Source organism: Gymnoscopelus braueri (assembly GCF_963280865.1).
Source record: "Gymnoscopelus braueri genome assembly, chromosome: 10".
Taxonomy (NCBI): domain Eukaryota; kingdom Metazoa; phylum Chordata; class Actinopteri; order Myctophiformes; family Myctophidae; genus Gymnoscopelus; species Gymnoscopelus braueri.
Genome location: NC_137611.1, coordinates 55,315,481 through 55,331,546, shown reverse-complemented (window position 1 = coordinate 55,331,546; position 16,066 = coordinate 55,315,481). Strand labels below are relative to the sequence as shown.

At 42.4% G+C, this 16,066-nt stretch overlaps 2 protein-coding genes across 5 annotated transcripts in view; both read left to right on the top strand.

Moving 5' to 3' along the window:
- Positions 1-3,070, top strand: LOC308093219 (protein NCBP2AS2-like). Of its 3 annotated transcripts, none has more exons than XM_080439475.1 (3): positions 1-29; positions 782-876; positions 1,678-3,070. In XM_080439475.1, exon 3 carries the CDS (start codon positions 1,686-1,688, stop codon positions 2,004-2,006), a length of 321 nt encoding a protein of 106 aa, XP_080295601.1. In that variant the 5' UTR covers positions 1-29; positions 782-876; positions 1,678-1,685; the 3' UTR covers positions 2,007-3,070. The 3 variants fall into 3 exon arrangements, with proteins under 3 accessions (XP_080295601.1, XP_080295602.1, XP_080295603.1); XM_080439476.1 differs by having other exon boundaries at positions 782-878; positions 1,681-3,070; XM_080439477.1 differs by having other exon boundaries at positions 782-880.
- Positions 3,071-7,874: 4,804 nt separating this feature from the next.
- rasal2 (RAS protein activator like 2) overlaps positions 7,875-16,066 on the top strand; it is a 112,693-nt gene continuing 104,501 nt past the window's right edge. Inside the window, exons 1-2 of one of the 2 annotated variants that reach the window (XM_080439574.1) lie at positions 7,875-8,495; positions 8,538-8,975. In XM_080439574.1, coding sequence (XP_080295700.1) covers positions 8,840-8,975 — 136 coding nt within the window. In that variant the 5' untranslated portion in view covers positions 7,875-8,495; positions 8,538-8,839. Of the gene's footprint in view, positions 8,976-16,066 lie in introns of both variants that reach the window. The other variant, XM_080439573.1, reaches the window with a different exon arrangement.

Here is a 16,066-nt window from a genome sequence, read left to right as displayed (position 1 = left end):
CTGTATTCTCATGACAGACAGACTGACAGGTGAGTTCAGCTGTTCACTGTATGTCAATGTTGTGATTTATACCTAGAATCAACCAATTCAACCATTCATTCATTATTAATAATACTTAGTTATGATTTCCTCTTTCATTTTAAACAAAAACGGTGCTAAATAGCACTAAAGAGCACTAAAGAGCAGGGAAATGGCATTGAAATTGTTCTTTTGCAACACATTTAGCTAGTTTTCAAATGTTGACAACTCTTGAAGAGTGTCTGAAAGCTCTAAAAGTGACCCATTTCACCTCTAAATGACACAAGAATGGAAGAATGGGTTTCTCTGACTCTCAAGTCACAACACATTTATAAGATTAATTCAGCATTAACTTTGTTATCACATCACAGATTTACAGGTCTAAAATGTTTTTTCATAAAGGCAGTTTGTAGTTTTTAGAAAAGGGAAGAATGGGGATAGAAAAGAACAAGGAAAATTGTCAAATATTGTGAATATAATACATAAGATGCATTCAGATGTGTTGTTTAAATTACGTTTACAAGTAGACATATGGGATAATAAACAATGTTAACACATTTCATGTCACATGCACTCACACAGATATCTTTAGCAGCTGTGTCAAATGTGCAAAGAAGCAAAAAGCATATATATACCAGAAAGAAAAAGTCACGTCTATTCAACCTGTCTATGCATGTACATAGACAGACCAGCTGCTCTGGATTGTTGCAGTGGTTTTATTTTGTATTGTTATATTTTGTTATGTTTTTTTCTCCTCATTTAGGGCTCTGACAGTTGAAGGGACATCTCCAGCGCTTCCCTTGAGCCCTGGGCTGTGAGACATCTCCAGCGCTTCCCGTTTCACATCATCACTAACAGGTGTGTCATCATGCAACGACATGATTGAAATCGACTAGCAAATCCTGCTGATATTTAGTTTGTGACCCTGGCCCTACAGTAGGTGGGGTTGGCGAAAGGGCCTTTCTGTGTGGAGTTTGCATTTTCTCCCTGTGTCCCCTAGGGTAGGTACCCTCACAAAAAAGTAATCCTGGTCTATGTACTGCCTCCCCCTGGTCAGCCGGGGCGCCTCATGGAGGGGAAAGGAACTGGTTGGAATAACATGTTCCTTCCACACGCTACGTCCCACCTGGGGAAACTCCCCCTGTCAGGTGATAAGAAGCGGCCTGCTCACTCCTCATGCATTGAAGGAGGCATGAGCTCAGTTCGGGGCTCTCCCCAGGCTGGCAGAGGTAGAGTAGCGCCCAGGATTCAACTTAGGCAATTGGCTCTGGGTGAAAAAATGGGTTACAAAAATCGTGGGATTAAAAAAATGATAATGAAAGAGCCCATAATACACACAGATATACATTTTGGGCTCCTCAACGCTGGGGTCACAAACTAAATATCAGCAGGATTTGCTAGGGCGGGTCGTCATTACATAGTGACATAATGACGACATTGTCACATAATGACGTCACTATGTAATGATGACATCATCGCGTAATGACATCACTAAGTCATTTAAATTAACATGCCCTTAACAACTTCACAACAACGAATCACTTTCAGATGTTGCTGTTGAAGACCTATTCATATCTATGTGTGTGTAGGTCCTATCTGCATCTAAATTTTACCTATATCTATTATCTGTGTGTCTGTGTGTGTGTGTGTACTGTGTAGGGTCCAGGATGGTGTTGAAGTACCTGCTCTCGGCCTTCCTCAACCAGGCCAAGGTTGTGGAGAAGCTTGCCGAGTCGCGGCCCATGCGGCGCGCGGCGCAGCTCACCGCCTGGGCCGTGATGAAAGCACAGCTGGCCGCGAAGGACGCGGCGTCCAAGGCCGCCCGGTCAAACACCGTTAGGCAGATCCGGGCCGAGACCTCCCAGCTGCCCAAGGACCTGGGCGAGGCGGGGCGTAAGGCGGGGCGGCTGCGGGACAGCGTCCTGAAAGATGTCAAGGACGGGATCAACGACGCCTCGAGACAAGTCAAACACGGCAATAAAAAATAAACTGGACACGATGTGGCCACCGTCTTTATTTATTTATATCGGGGGGTCTTAGCTGAGAGAGAGACGAAGCAGGGACCCCCCATACATTGCGTACAATCGTGTTGCGGATTACACTTTTTCATAGATTTCATAGGTAGCTTCATTGATTATCACCAGTGCTGTGTAAATTAATATGTTTGGTTCATTTCAGACATTTAACCTCTTAAACCTTCAATACTTGGTGCTTGATTTTCTTCTCCCCTCTACACCAAACCTCTTTGCCGAAAACAGCCGATCTATAAGCACACAACGCCTCGCAGCGTGAGGCGTTGTGAACTTGTAGATCTGCTATTTTCGGCTAATGTTTTCATCAGAATAGAGATGCTAGGGTTCAAGTGGTTAATAAAAATAAAAATAAATCCTATCACAAAGATTTGGCGGACCCCCTGGAGTTACTCCGAAGACCCCTAGGGGTCCCGGACCCCCTGTTGAAGACCCCTGATTTATAGCGTCTCTGTCGGGCGGAAACCTCTTATCTCCATATCTATTTTTCGGTGTTGTAAATTAACGCCTTATTTGATCATACTACAGCGTCACACAAAGGCATCAAACACAGCAGATCGACAAGCTCGACTGCTACTTATGCTATTTTTGAATTTGAATCCTTAAAAGTAAAGGTTTTGGAGATGTGAGGATTCCACCCGACATAGTCGATATCCAACTGTAACTCATCAGAGGGTACAAATGGAACAAAGCTAAATTTGGTGCCATTTTACGCTGCGAGTTGAATTCAAAGTGCTGTAAGTGATGTTTTTTGGTTGAATGAAATGTTTTATTTTGTTGTTGAAAGGTTAAAGCTCTATGTTGTCATTGTGATCATTGCTATAGAGTGTACTAAGTCTAGAGGGTTTAAATGGTTAATTAACAGAAGCCTAGACCAAGGGTTTTCAAAGTGGGGTTGAGGACCGCAGGAGGGGCCCTTTGGGGGTGTTCCAGGGGGTCCCCAGCCAAAGTAGTTTAATGCAATTAAATTGAAAATATCAGGTTGCAAAATAAACAAAGTGGCTATTCTAATGTTTCAATAATGCAACTATGAATCTATTTCTCATGAAGAAATATGACATTCAAACAATTGAATTTGAACTGAAACGGAGTATGTCAACCTATTTCATATCAGGTTCCCCTAGAGCAGAATTTGAAAATACTTTTAATAAGTGACCCCAGACAAGGGACTGACATTGGTGTCAGTGTAACTGTTACCATCATTGATTTGTTTTCTACTGTCTGACAGATTGACCAATGACACAAAGTCATAACTAGAGGGTGCAAGAGATCTTCAAAGTGAAAATAAACTCAGTTGCTCAGTTTGAACCCCTGGTTACTTAGAACCTCTAGTTTGAACATGTACTTTCAATGAGTTCACTACAGTGGTGTTCACTACAGTGGTGAAGTTAAGGTCTCCATTCTATTATTTTATCTAAATTTTTGCACATTTGGATTAAAGTCTTATGGGGGGAAAACACTGTGTGGGAACAACTCATTATATGGAGGCTGTGCCATGCTGCAAGCTTGTACATCTGCTATTTTTGAAAATCTTTGAAGAAAATCTTTTGAATAATTTCATTTAAACAAATCTTCTCTACTGGGGGTCCCTGGAACAAAACATTTTCAGATGGGGGCCGGAGGCCAAACATAATTTGGGGGTCCTTGACATGAAAAAGTTTGAGAACCACTGCTGTATTATGACACCCTGGGGCATGTGTGCAACATGAATCAACTGTCTGTCTGGCTGTCTGGCCTTGAACACAGACATCTTATCAATACTTCAAAGAATATGATGATAACACGATGGAACAAGCACACTGTCACTGCTCATTTAACCTTTTAACGTCTGATCTAAGGGTGCAACACAAATCAATGTAATCGGTTAGTAAAATTAAAGAATACATTTTAATTCAAAACATTATGCAATTATAGCATTATCTAGCTGGGACAGTATTACGTGAGGTTAGACATAAGGTGCATAAACATAGCAAGTATGCACATGATGTTAGACATTAAGGTGTGAGCTTATTGAACATGAGATTAAGGTACAGAGAGAGTATCAGCACATTTGTCCAGTTCAACCACAAAGGTCTGTAACTTTCACAGGTACAATCCACATGATGCTACAGCCAGTGGTGGAAAAAGTACTCAAATGTTTTACTTAGGTAAAAGTATCAATACTGGAATGTAGAAATACTCTGTTACAAGAAAATGTCCAGAATTCAACATTTACTTGAGTAAAAGTATTGGTATCAAAATCTACTTCAAGTACCAAAAGTAGAAAGTAGTCATTATGCTGAATGTGCCATTTCACAAGTTTTCAAATGTATAAAATATATGTATAAAAATCTATAGAAAATAGCAGATACAAGCTCACAATGCGTCGCATCGTGATGCATTGTGAGCTTGTTGATCGGCTATTTTCAAATGGCCAAAATGTATATAGGGCTGAAGTGGTTAATGTATGTTTTGGAATAATAATCTAAATCTAAAAAGTAGTAGTAGTAGTAGTTTTCAAATATAAAGAAAACATCACATGGATGCACCTGGGACGTATCATCAGTGTTGTAGCCTGGGGTCATCAGGTATTTCGGGTCTCGCAACAACATCCTCGCCCAGGTGACCCAGCCGGAACTACTCTGCCGGGACTGGGGAAGGCTCTGACAGGTGAAAGGACTAGGCTCTGTGGGTGGCCTCCTGGCCGGGCTCCTCCTTCGTCTCACCAGGTCCAGGACCTGAGCGCTGCACCAGACTCGCCCCGATCCAAACATTTCCTTCTGGCGTGATGGTTTCTTGGGCCGTGGTGGTACTGCAGGCTCCACTTGCGGCTTGCTTGAATGGCCCTCCTAAAGGCCTCACCGTTGATTTGTTGGGCTTCTTCCTCACGGAAGACACAGGCTAGGGCGCCAACCCATACTACTCCCGGGATGCCACCTACGTTCCGGCTGTCACCCGTCTCTCCGGTGGTCACCAAACTATTCCTGGTTGTCAGTCACGTAGTCTAATTCCTATGAGCCACTATAAATAGAGTCACTAACTATAAAGAAAACATCACATGGATGCACGGTGCACCTGGGACGTATCATCAGTGTTAGTAGCCTGGGGTCAACGGGTGTTTCGGGTCTCGCAACAACATACACCCTCGCCCAGGTGATCCAGCCGGGGTTGATCAAGCCCCGACTTACGTCCCAGTAGCACGTGGAAGGACTTTTACTCCACTACAAATAATTGTAGTGGAGTAAAAGCACAATATTTGCCTGAGATGTAGTGGAGTAGAAGTAAAGGCATTGACAATCGGAAATACTCCAGTAAAGTAAAAGTACCTAAAAATTGTACTTAAGTACAGTACTTGAGTAAATATACTTACTTTACACCACAGACTACATCCATAACTACCGTATAGGGAAAAGTCAAGCCCAAGGCCAGGCCTGACCTGGCCAGGTGGTGGGTGGCCAGGCCTTGTTCAACAGTCTGATGGTAGCCTGGGTGGAAGCGGTTCATAAAATCTGGTGGTCTTGGCCTTTATACTACGGTAATTGTAGCGTAATTGATGGAATTACAGCAAAGAATGAATAGAATAGAATGAAACGCCTACAAGCAGAGTCCTGACCCCTGAATAGGCATGTTGGGACCAGACCCAGGGGTCCACACATCAGGGGGCCCCTCTAGAACATGGTGCCTAGTGATCCGTGATTATGTCTGTTTGAGCGTATATTTAGTTCTGTCTATTCCCATTTCAAAGTAATGTTTCCTATATCAATGGTTCTCAAACTTTTTCATGTCAAGGACCCTCAAATTGACACTTATTAGCCCGCGGACCCCCATTTGAAAAGATATGCCAAGGACCCCCATAAAAGAAGATTTTTATGGCTCAGTGATTCTCAGTGATTCTCAACCATTTTAATTTCAAGGACCCCCAGTTACAATAAGTGTATTCAACATAGGTAGGGAACGAAAACTACTAATCACCAGAAGTCTTTAGTGCATTTTCTGCATAAACAAGCAACCAAGAGTATACCTAGCGCTAAGGTAAAAGTGCAATATATCAGCTACCTATTTCCTTAAACAGATGAGACAAAATAGCTAAATCAAATGAGCATGAGCTAAAACAAATAAGTATATCGACTAAACAAGATCCAATAAACAATCCAATAATCCAATAAACAATACAGCAATAGAAAACAAGCGTTCGTACAACTAGTTAACAACAAGTAGGTCAGGCAGAGAGGAAGGGTAGTGTTTCCTGAAGAGGTGAGTTTTCAGCCTGCGGCGAAATATGGGCAGTGACTCTGCTGTCCTAACATCAGTGGGAAGACACACACACACACACACACACGCACACAGCAGAGGAAACCACGCAAGGCACCATCCTGCTCATCAGGAGCAGTTAGGGGTTCAGTGCCTGCCCTGCTCGTGTGTGTGTGTGTGTGTGTGTGTGTGTGTGTGTGTGTGTGTGTGTGTGTGTGTGTGTGTGTGTGTGTGTGTGTGTGTGTGTGTGTGTGTGTGTGTGTGGGGTGTGTGTGGCCAGGCTGTGTGTGGAGTACAGACAGTGCTTGATGTGAGCACTGGAAGGAGCCAAACACACATTTCTAACCTTGTGGAAGTTAGTTTACTGAAAGACTCCTTTGTGTGAATGAATGGATCCACAAGGTCTGAACCACACACCACCCCCCCCCCCCCCAGATCCCAGATGACAGTTAAGTGTCAATTGAAAGACTTTTTAATACCTAGGGGGAAAAAAATATATGAAATTAATAAAAGACCACAAGTGCATTTGATTGATTGATTGATTGAATTAATACTTGATGAATGAATAAGCAAAGGAAAGTACAGTTCAATACAAGGTCTGCTAAGAGGATTAATAGATAGATAAGATAGATAGATAGATAGATAGATAGATAGAACCACTTGAGCCTTATTTTGTACTTTCATTTAAAAACAAAATAGCAAATCTACAAGCTCACAATATGCAACGTTGCCATGAGCTATAGATTTGGTATTTTCTTTCATGAGTTTCTGAACAATTAACATAGCCTAATATAATACACATACAATATTTTATAACAAGCAAACAGTAAAGCATTTTCAATATTTAATAATGGGAAACATTAGATGTATGCAATATTTAGAATGCCACCAAAGCGCGTCCCCGCGTGTCTTCAGTAGGAGGACGAGGAGGGAGGGGGGCGTCGGGAGCGCGCCTGCCTGGTAGTGTGTGTCAGTGTTGCCATATCTGCTTATTATAAGCAGCTTTGGGCTTGTTTTTCTGTAAAGTTGCTTGTAAATATGATATGATATATATCATATATTATATCATTTAATATTTGGGCTTGTTTCTAGAATGTAGTTGCTTATTTTAGGCTTGTTTCCTAATGTTGTTTAAACCAGTGGTTCTCAAACATTCTCAAGTCAAGGACCCCCCAATTAACATGAATTTATCTGCAGACCCCCCCCCTCTGAAAATATGTTATGCCAGAGACCCCCAGGCCCCATACAAGATCTGCGTTGTTAAAATGTTGAAAAAATATTCCACCATTTTTCTCATTTTCTTCAATATATTTTTTGAAAATAGCAGATCTACAAGCTCACAACGAGTCGCAATGAGCTTGTAGATCTGCTATTTTCAAATATCCAATGCGTACAGGTTCAAAGTGCTCATGTAGCTATAGCTGCTTCTTTTGGGCTTGTTTTCATAGACCCTGGTTGCTTGTTTCTCTTGCAAAAAAATCTGGCAACGCTGGTGTGTGTGCGTGCGTGCGTGTACATGTCCTACGGCGTGTGCGCGTGCGTGTGTGTGTGTGTGTGTGTGTGTCTCTCAGTGTAACTGAACTGAACTGAACTGAAACGGGGACGCGGCGTCCGGCAGCGTGGGAAACGAGCCGAATGAACATTCTTTCATTCGATTAATTAAGAAAACAACCAAACAATAATGAAGCGACGGAACCGAAGGAACTGAAAAAACACACGAAAAGGATTTAAATTCAACTAAAAAAAACAGGAGGAGAAAGAAAAGAAAGAAACCTAACACAACCTACCTTATTTATACCTAAACCTACCTTACTTATACCTACCGAAGAAGAACTGCGACACAAACCTGGCGAAATAACTTCATAATAACATTAATAACACTAATTATCTGTAATAGGGAGCCGGCCGGTGTGAGTGCTTTAGTTGTGGTTCTAATGGGTTTGTAAAGGTTCTAGTTTCTAGTATTCACTCTTAAAGGACGCGTTAGCCGACTGAAGTACCGACAGAACAGCAGACATACCAGCGAAATAACTTCACAATAACATTAATAACACTCATGTTTATGACACCAGAGAGACATTGCCCCTGGTTTTAAAGTACTAGTTCTGGTTCCAGGGTCTAATAATACTAGTTTTTAGTGTTCTCTCTACAGGAGGCGTTAGCCACAAGTAGCAACAACAAGAACCAACCAAGAACACTGGACTTCACAGAAACCAGGTCTAAACCGACAACAAGAACACTGGACTTCACAGAAACCAGGTCTAAACCGACAACAAGAACACTGGACTTCATAGAAACCAGGTCTAAATCGACCACAAGGAACACACTGGACTTTATAGAAACCAGGTTTAATTGACAGAAACAAGAAACAACCAAGAACACTGGACTTCATAGAAACCAGGTCTAAACCGACAGAAGACCCAGGTGGTGCTGGTGGTCGTCGTCTGGTGTCACTGTGGACCACCAGACCCGTCCCAGCTTGCACTAGAGCCGGCCTGGGCCGGTGGCTCCTCCACGGCCAGCAGAAGAACCATCAGAACCACCACGGCGGCGGCAAGGAGATGGAGTGCGTGGCCGGGAACGGTGACTCTTTCCCCGGGGGGATCAGGGACTCTCTCCCCGGGAGCATCAGCTCCATGGTGGACAGGCTGCTGGAGGACTCTGTCTGTCAGCAGCAAGGGTGGATACGAGTACACGGTAGGAATAACATCTCTAAAAATAATAATGATTTTAAAATACACTATGAAATACTGAAGCTTTCAGTAATCAATTCTTAGAAAGAATCAATTATAACAGTGGTTCTCAAAGCAGGGTCCTCTGACCCCCAGGGGTCCTTGAGTTGAGGGGTTCCAGCCGCCCCCCCCCCAGCAAAATAGATAATATAGCATCACTTTAACCCCTATATTCTTATAGGCTATAGCCTAAGAGTCTATCTGCAAGCTGAGCTTGAAGGTAGGCTATTTTCAAAGAAATCTTGAAAACATTTTTGAAATATTTGGAATTTGACAACATTTAAACACAAATCTTGTGTTGGGGGTCCCTGGCACATCATATTCTCAGATGGGGGTCCTTGACCTGAAAAGGTCTGAGAACCACTGATTTCTATTCTATTCCAAACATTTATTAAGAATCAACAGTTAACTAAACTTACACATGATCAACATTTTATATAGCATCAACTCATTATACTTAATAAACACATACATAATCAACACATACATACCACTTATACATAAATCATGCATAACATGTTATGTATAGCTATCTATTGATTTTGTACAACTATTGATTATGTATGAATGATGTATAAAGTATAATGTATAACCATTGATTATGTAAAAAAAAGGTCTAATTTGAAGTGTATCATGTATTGAAGGGTTGCATATGTAAAAATAATGAACCCTTTATACATAATCAACACTAATAATCAACATTTGTACATATAAGCAAGCACCTCTAACATGTAAAATAACAGTTCACACAGACAGACAGGGTCATTATAGACAATAGCAGATTTACTTGTGTGGAACTTGAGCTTTTTATGTGTGTGCGTGTGTGTGGTCAAGAGGGGTGTGTTCACACGCGCACACACACACACACACACACACACACACACACACACACACACGTTTTGCTGTTGTTCTTCTGGTGACATTTGTGGCTTCAGTTTGTTTTGGAGTTTCATCACGACATAGAGTTCTACTCATAACAATGAATCATCTACAGAGCATGTTTCTCAGTTATAGCTCACAGACGGTATACAGTCGACTCACCGTCATTTACTGTAACCGCCCGGTTGTTGTTTTTTAAGATGAAACCCCCACTGGAGTACTGACAATGATACACTTTGTGTATCATTGTCAGGCAGAAACCTATCCGCAAGCAACTCTAAATTCTATTTTTAATTTCTTGAATCTAGAGTTCCAATACCAACCATTGACAGCCCATACATCCAAACAGAAAAGTCCTATCTGATTGTATTAAACAACGTTGAACTCACCAACATAGCAGCTGTACGGAAAGCTTGAATTATCGTCTTTCTATCTGCAAAGTTTTTGTTTCATAAAAATCCACCGTAGACGTGGTATGAGCTACTTTCTGTCAATACATTCCGTGCAGGTGATAATTTTTTCTAAGTGTTGGAGTTTGGAAGCGCTCGTTTTCAATAACTCAACGTCCTGCTGCCTCCTGCATTATTATACCTGCACGGAATGTGCAGGTAGGCACTTTTCTGTTTGGATGTATGGGCTGTCAAGGGTTGGTATTGCAACTCTAGATTCAAGAAATTCAATATAGAATTTGGAGTTGCTTGCGGCTAGCAGAAACCTTGTTATCTCCATATTTCACCTTTTTATGTTTTGCCATGAATTACTGCCCCGTTAAACGTTCTCAGTCGCCACGACTGATTTCAGTCATTTGGAATCCATAGAAGCCAGCATGTCTTTATGGAAGCATGTTGCACAACGAAAATAGCCGATCTACAAGCTCTCAATGCGTCTGCGACGCATTCAGAGCTTGCAAACTGTTTAGGAAACAGCGCTAGTGTGTGTGTTGGCTCCTTTTAGCACTGTTTCACAAATCGCACTTGGTCATACAAACATTATGTCGTGAGATTTTGTTTTTGCCTTAATCCATGCGGAGGCCAGGTTGAAAGTGGTTAAAGGACGACTTCACCCGTTTTCCTCACTAATGTTCATGATGAAATGGTACTATTTTCTTCTACTCGGCCTGTGTCTCATTATAGGAGGGCTGTGGACACTTGAGAAACCTGCCTACCAGTGACATCATCATAGGCAGGAAGAAAAAATAAAATTAGATTTTTATTATCGGGAGAATGATGGCTTGCATTATAGCATGCTAAGTCTCCAGGTTCAGAAAGCCGGCCGTTTCTATTAGCTTGGATCATTCCCCATCCATGATGTCACTGGTAGGCGCCTGCGGGTTTCTGAACTGTCCACAGCCGTCCGCTGAGACGCAGAGGGGTAGACAAAAATCGTACCATGCTATAATGAGCATTAGTGAGGACCAATTATATGAAGATAGGTTGGTGAACATTGGCGAAGTCGTCCTTTAGTGTGCCTGTGGGTCTTATAAATATTGAACCAATTCTTCGCAGCAAACGGGCGGTGTGTGCTGTCACTCTTGTGCCTATTGTCCTGGACTCTCACATCAGCTGCGCCCATCAAAGCGTAAGGAACAAACCTCGCAGTCAGCAGACTGTCATAACGCGTTTTTTAACACGTGTTATAACACATTTAGGTTGGCTTTTGGTCTGAAGAAGAAGGTCTTGTTGTCTGAGACTTTGAATGATGGCATTGTCCATCTGTCAAACAACAGGACAGCTGTCTTATCTGTCCATCTCTAGTTTCTCTCTGACCTGAGGCCGATTCTACAAATGCCTTCTAAATCAGTATAGTTCTCAAAATGTATTTATGCCAAGGACCCCCAAAATGATATGTATTTAGCCGCGGACCCCCCCATCTGACAACTCATAGATAGAGCTCTATGAGCTTGTAGGTCTGCTCCCTGGAACAACATATTTTGAGATGGGGGGGGGGGGGTCTGCAGACAAATGCATATAATTTTGAGGATCCAAGATGAAAAAGTTTGAGAACCACTGATATATATATATATATATATATATATATATAGCAACATAAGTTATTTTTCTCTAACTGTTAGGATTTAGAATACATTTGTAGAATCCCCAGAAGCAAAGATTTGAGTAAAATGTTCGCTTTAAAAAATATATCCACATTCAAAGATTTGCACGCATTTTCACGATTGAAACAAATAAATAGCAGATCTACAAGCTCGTAGCTATGAGCTTGTATATCTGCTGTTTTTGAATATCTGTGTGTGGTTACACAGATGCGTTCCCGGTCTTGGGTGGGTTATATAGTGTCTTTATCAAGGCACTTTACAATGTGCATCACATTCACACAGTCTCTCAGCGCTGCAACAAATGATCTCGCAGGTATAGCACTTCGCCCTGCCTGTACCCCGTCTTGCCACCTTTTTCTTTCGATTAATGCTAGCGATTCTATGCAGACATACCGTGGTCACTTGGCCTCATGTTTGTTTTGATTGCTAGGTTTTTTGCCGCCCCCCTTTCCCGACCACAAATGTTTACCCTGTATCCTAGTCTCCCTGAGGCACTAGTCTTCTCTCTGCACTCTATTTATATGATTATTTATTTTACCTGTTTATTGACTAGTTCAATGAACACTTTTAAGTCACTCTGGATGAGAGCGTCTGCTAAATGCCTAAATTGAAAGTTGTAGGGTGGTGTAAATATATTGGTTAAAATAAGTGTGAAATAGCGTTATATTGTGATATTAATCATTGCTATAGAGTGAGTGTTTGTTCAATAACGGGTCTCCCTGTCTCTCCAGTCCTTTAATAAACAGAAAATACTCCTCGTTTTAGCAATGTATATATAGGCCATAAGTGGTTAAATGTAGATTTAGATTACTCATTTGTCACTTCCAAACTATCACACACACACACACACACACACACACACACACACACACACACACACACACACACACACACACACACACACACACACACACACACACACACACACACACACACACACACACTCGCACCAGCCTGTGTGTCCATGTGTTGTGTCAAAGTGCTTTTGAGCAACAAGTAATTGAACCATCACCATCTCACTGCGATAAATAACGACTCCCAATAACGACTACATCAATGTCACACACTTTCCATTGCAGAGATTAGGATCATAGCGCAGATTATTGTGGTGTTTGGGGCTTTGATTCCACAGAAAGTGTTGACAGGATGCGAGTGGCAGAAAGAAATGTGTCTGCTGTAAGCTTATTAAAATGGATTTACGCCCCTCCCCCTTCCCCTCGGCACGCGCGCTGCTCTGCCCTGAGCACGCTCAGTGAGTGGGACCGTCATCATCCATGAAATTAATCTGGATTAGCAGCCTGCATCCGAGAGAGAGAGCGTGTCTTCATATGTCATTTCATTGATTAATGACGCACCAAATCCCTGCTAATTAAAGGCTGGTATGGCTTTAAAAGACAAAAACTGTCCCTCTAGTCAGACAGTAGGAGAGCTGAGAGAGGGAAGAAAATATTTTGCTGGTATTTGTTTACAAAAGCTTTACGCCAAGTTTATACTTGCCTGCATACTTACTCGCGCAACGGTGTCTCGCGAGTAAGAAGAGAAAAATGTCACATACCTTTGTTTACACATTTCTTTATTACCCTTAAATTGTAAATACAAGTTTGTTTGATTGTTTTTACTTGACACTTGCTTTGGCAATGTAAACATAATTTCTCATGCCAATAAATCTCCTTTGAATCAAATTGAAACACTGTTGGATAGACAGGCAGTAGGAAAGCTGAGAGGGAGATGGTGTAGGAAAGACAGACAGTATGAGAGCTGAGAGGAAGACGGTGTAGGACAGACGGACAGTAGGAGAGCTTGGAGGGAGACAGTGTAGGAGAGACAGACAGTAGGAGAGCTGAGATTGAGACAGACCGTAGGAGGGCTGAGAGGGAGACAGCGTTGGAGTAGTCTGGGAGGCTTCGGCTCAAAGCCTGAACAACAGGGGCGCGGCCACTGTGTTCTGATTCAAATCAACAGCCAATGAAGAAAAGGAGGCGGGATCCACATGCAGTGGGTGTTGCATGTAAATAGGAGCGACGGGAAGCAATTTCCCCTTGAGAAATTGCGGCCGCCATTGTTGTGTACTGCTGTTTGCCTCTCGTCGGACTTTTTAGACGAGTTGCACCGGTAAGAGGCGTGTCCGCTCAGATTCTGAGCGTAAGTTACATCCCGCCCACAAATACCAGGGCTCTGGCCCAGAAGTTCCTCGCCGCTCCCGTTTGTATGCGAGGCGAAAAACTTCTGGGAACTCAGATTAGCGTTGGAGAGACCGACAGTAGGAAAGCTGAGAGGGAGACAGTGTTGGAGAGACAGACAGTAGGAGAGCTGAGAGGGAGACAGTGTTGGAGAGACAGACCGTAGGAGAGCTGAGAGAGAGACAGACCGTAGGAGAGCTGAGAGGAAGACATACAGTAGGAGAGCTAAGAGGGAGACAGTGTAGGAGAGACACATAATTGAAGCCACTCTTTCAGTCCTGTAGACAGCTATTCACTGTTGATCCTCCTGAGGTGTGTGTGTGTGTGTGTGTGTACACTACAAGGATAGTTACATCGCCCTATGTAATGTGTGTGTAACTCTCCACCTCTGTTCTGACATCTAAGCTACATTACTACACAGCTGTTTACACATGCACACACACACACACACACACACACACACACACACACACACACACACCTCTCCGTATGTAAGCCATGTTTCTCACCCTAAAATAGGTGTAGGGACACATACTTCACATCCTGTGTGCGCACATGATGATGTGTGTGTGTGTGTGTGTGTGTGTGTGTGTGTGTGTGTGTGTGTGTGTGTGTGTGTGTGTGTGTGTGTGTGTGTGTGTGTGTGTGTGTGTGTGTGTGTGTGTGTGTGTGTGTGTGTGTGTGTGTGTGTGTGTGTGTGTGTGTGTTAGACACAGTTAGATAACTGTAATGATACTAGTAAATAACTCTCCACTCTCCAGACATGGTTGTGTGTTCATACCTACCCTGTTTGCTCCGTTCTAATCCAGCCATGTTGTGTTTGCTCCGTTTCGTTTGGAGAGTAGAATACACACGTTCAAACTCTGGTGCGGAAACAAACAACCAAACTGGTCTGCCTGAAAATGCTGTGCACTTCTAAGTGCACCCTCAGCTCTACTACTGTCTGTAAATAAATCAATACATGGTGCATTTATATTGTGTCTTTATCAAGGCACTTTACAATGTGCCATTCACACACACATTCGCACACCGACGACAGAGGAAACCATGCGAGGCACCAACCTGCTCATCGGGTGCAGTTAGGGGTTCAGTGTCTTGCTCAAGGACACTTTGACACTAACCCAGGGGGAACCGGGGATTGATTGAACAACAAAACATGACACGTTGTGAGCTTGTAGATCTGCTATTTTTGGCAAAGAGATTTGGCGTAGATGGGGAAAAAAGCAGTCCAAGTACAGAGCCAAGTCAACTCAGTTCCAGTGTATGGCAAAGGACAAGTCAATATCATGATACATTTTTATCTCTGGGATATGATTTCTGTTCGCATTTTTTATTTAGATAACAATTATAATCCCATCCCTAGATGGATGGAAAGATGGATTGAAGGATGGAGGTTGCACATTATACTGCCAGTATGTTCAGAGATATTGATGCAGAAGTAAGTAGAGGGAATGTAGCTGTGGGGAATCATGTGCTCACCATTCGGGACATTAACACATGTCTGAGGAAGCACACTGTCCTCCTCGCCATTTCTATCACCTGACAGTGAGGAGTGAAGGTAGACGGGTGGAAACGCTGCTCTGTTAACAAATCTGGTGGTTTGGCTTTTGGATATCAGAATAAGCTTTATTGTCACATCACAGGTTTACAGGTGTAAAACAGTGGGTGAAATTAGATTTTGTGTGTTTTTGTCGGGGAGCAAGGAGGAAAAATCAATAAAAATAAGATGTCTACATCATATACACAAAGCATAAACGTATCATCTCTGTCGGGTGGAAACCTCATAAGTCCAAAACTGCATCTGGAAAGTAACTAGTAACTAAAGTTTTCAAATAATTGTAGTGGAGTAAAAGTACAATATTTTCCTCTGAAATGCAGTGTAGTAGAAGTAAAAGTATTGGAAATTGGAAATACTCAAGTAAAGTACAAATACCTCAACATTTT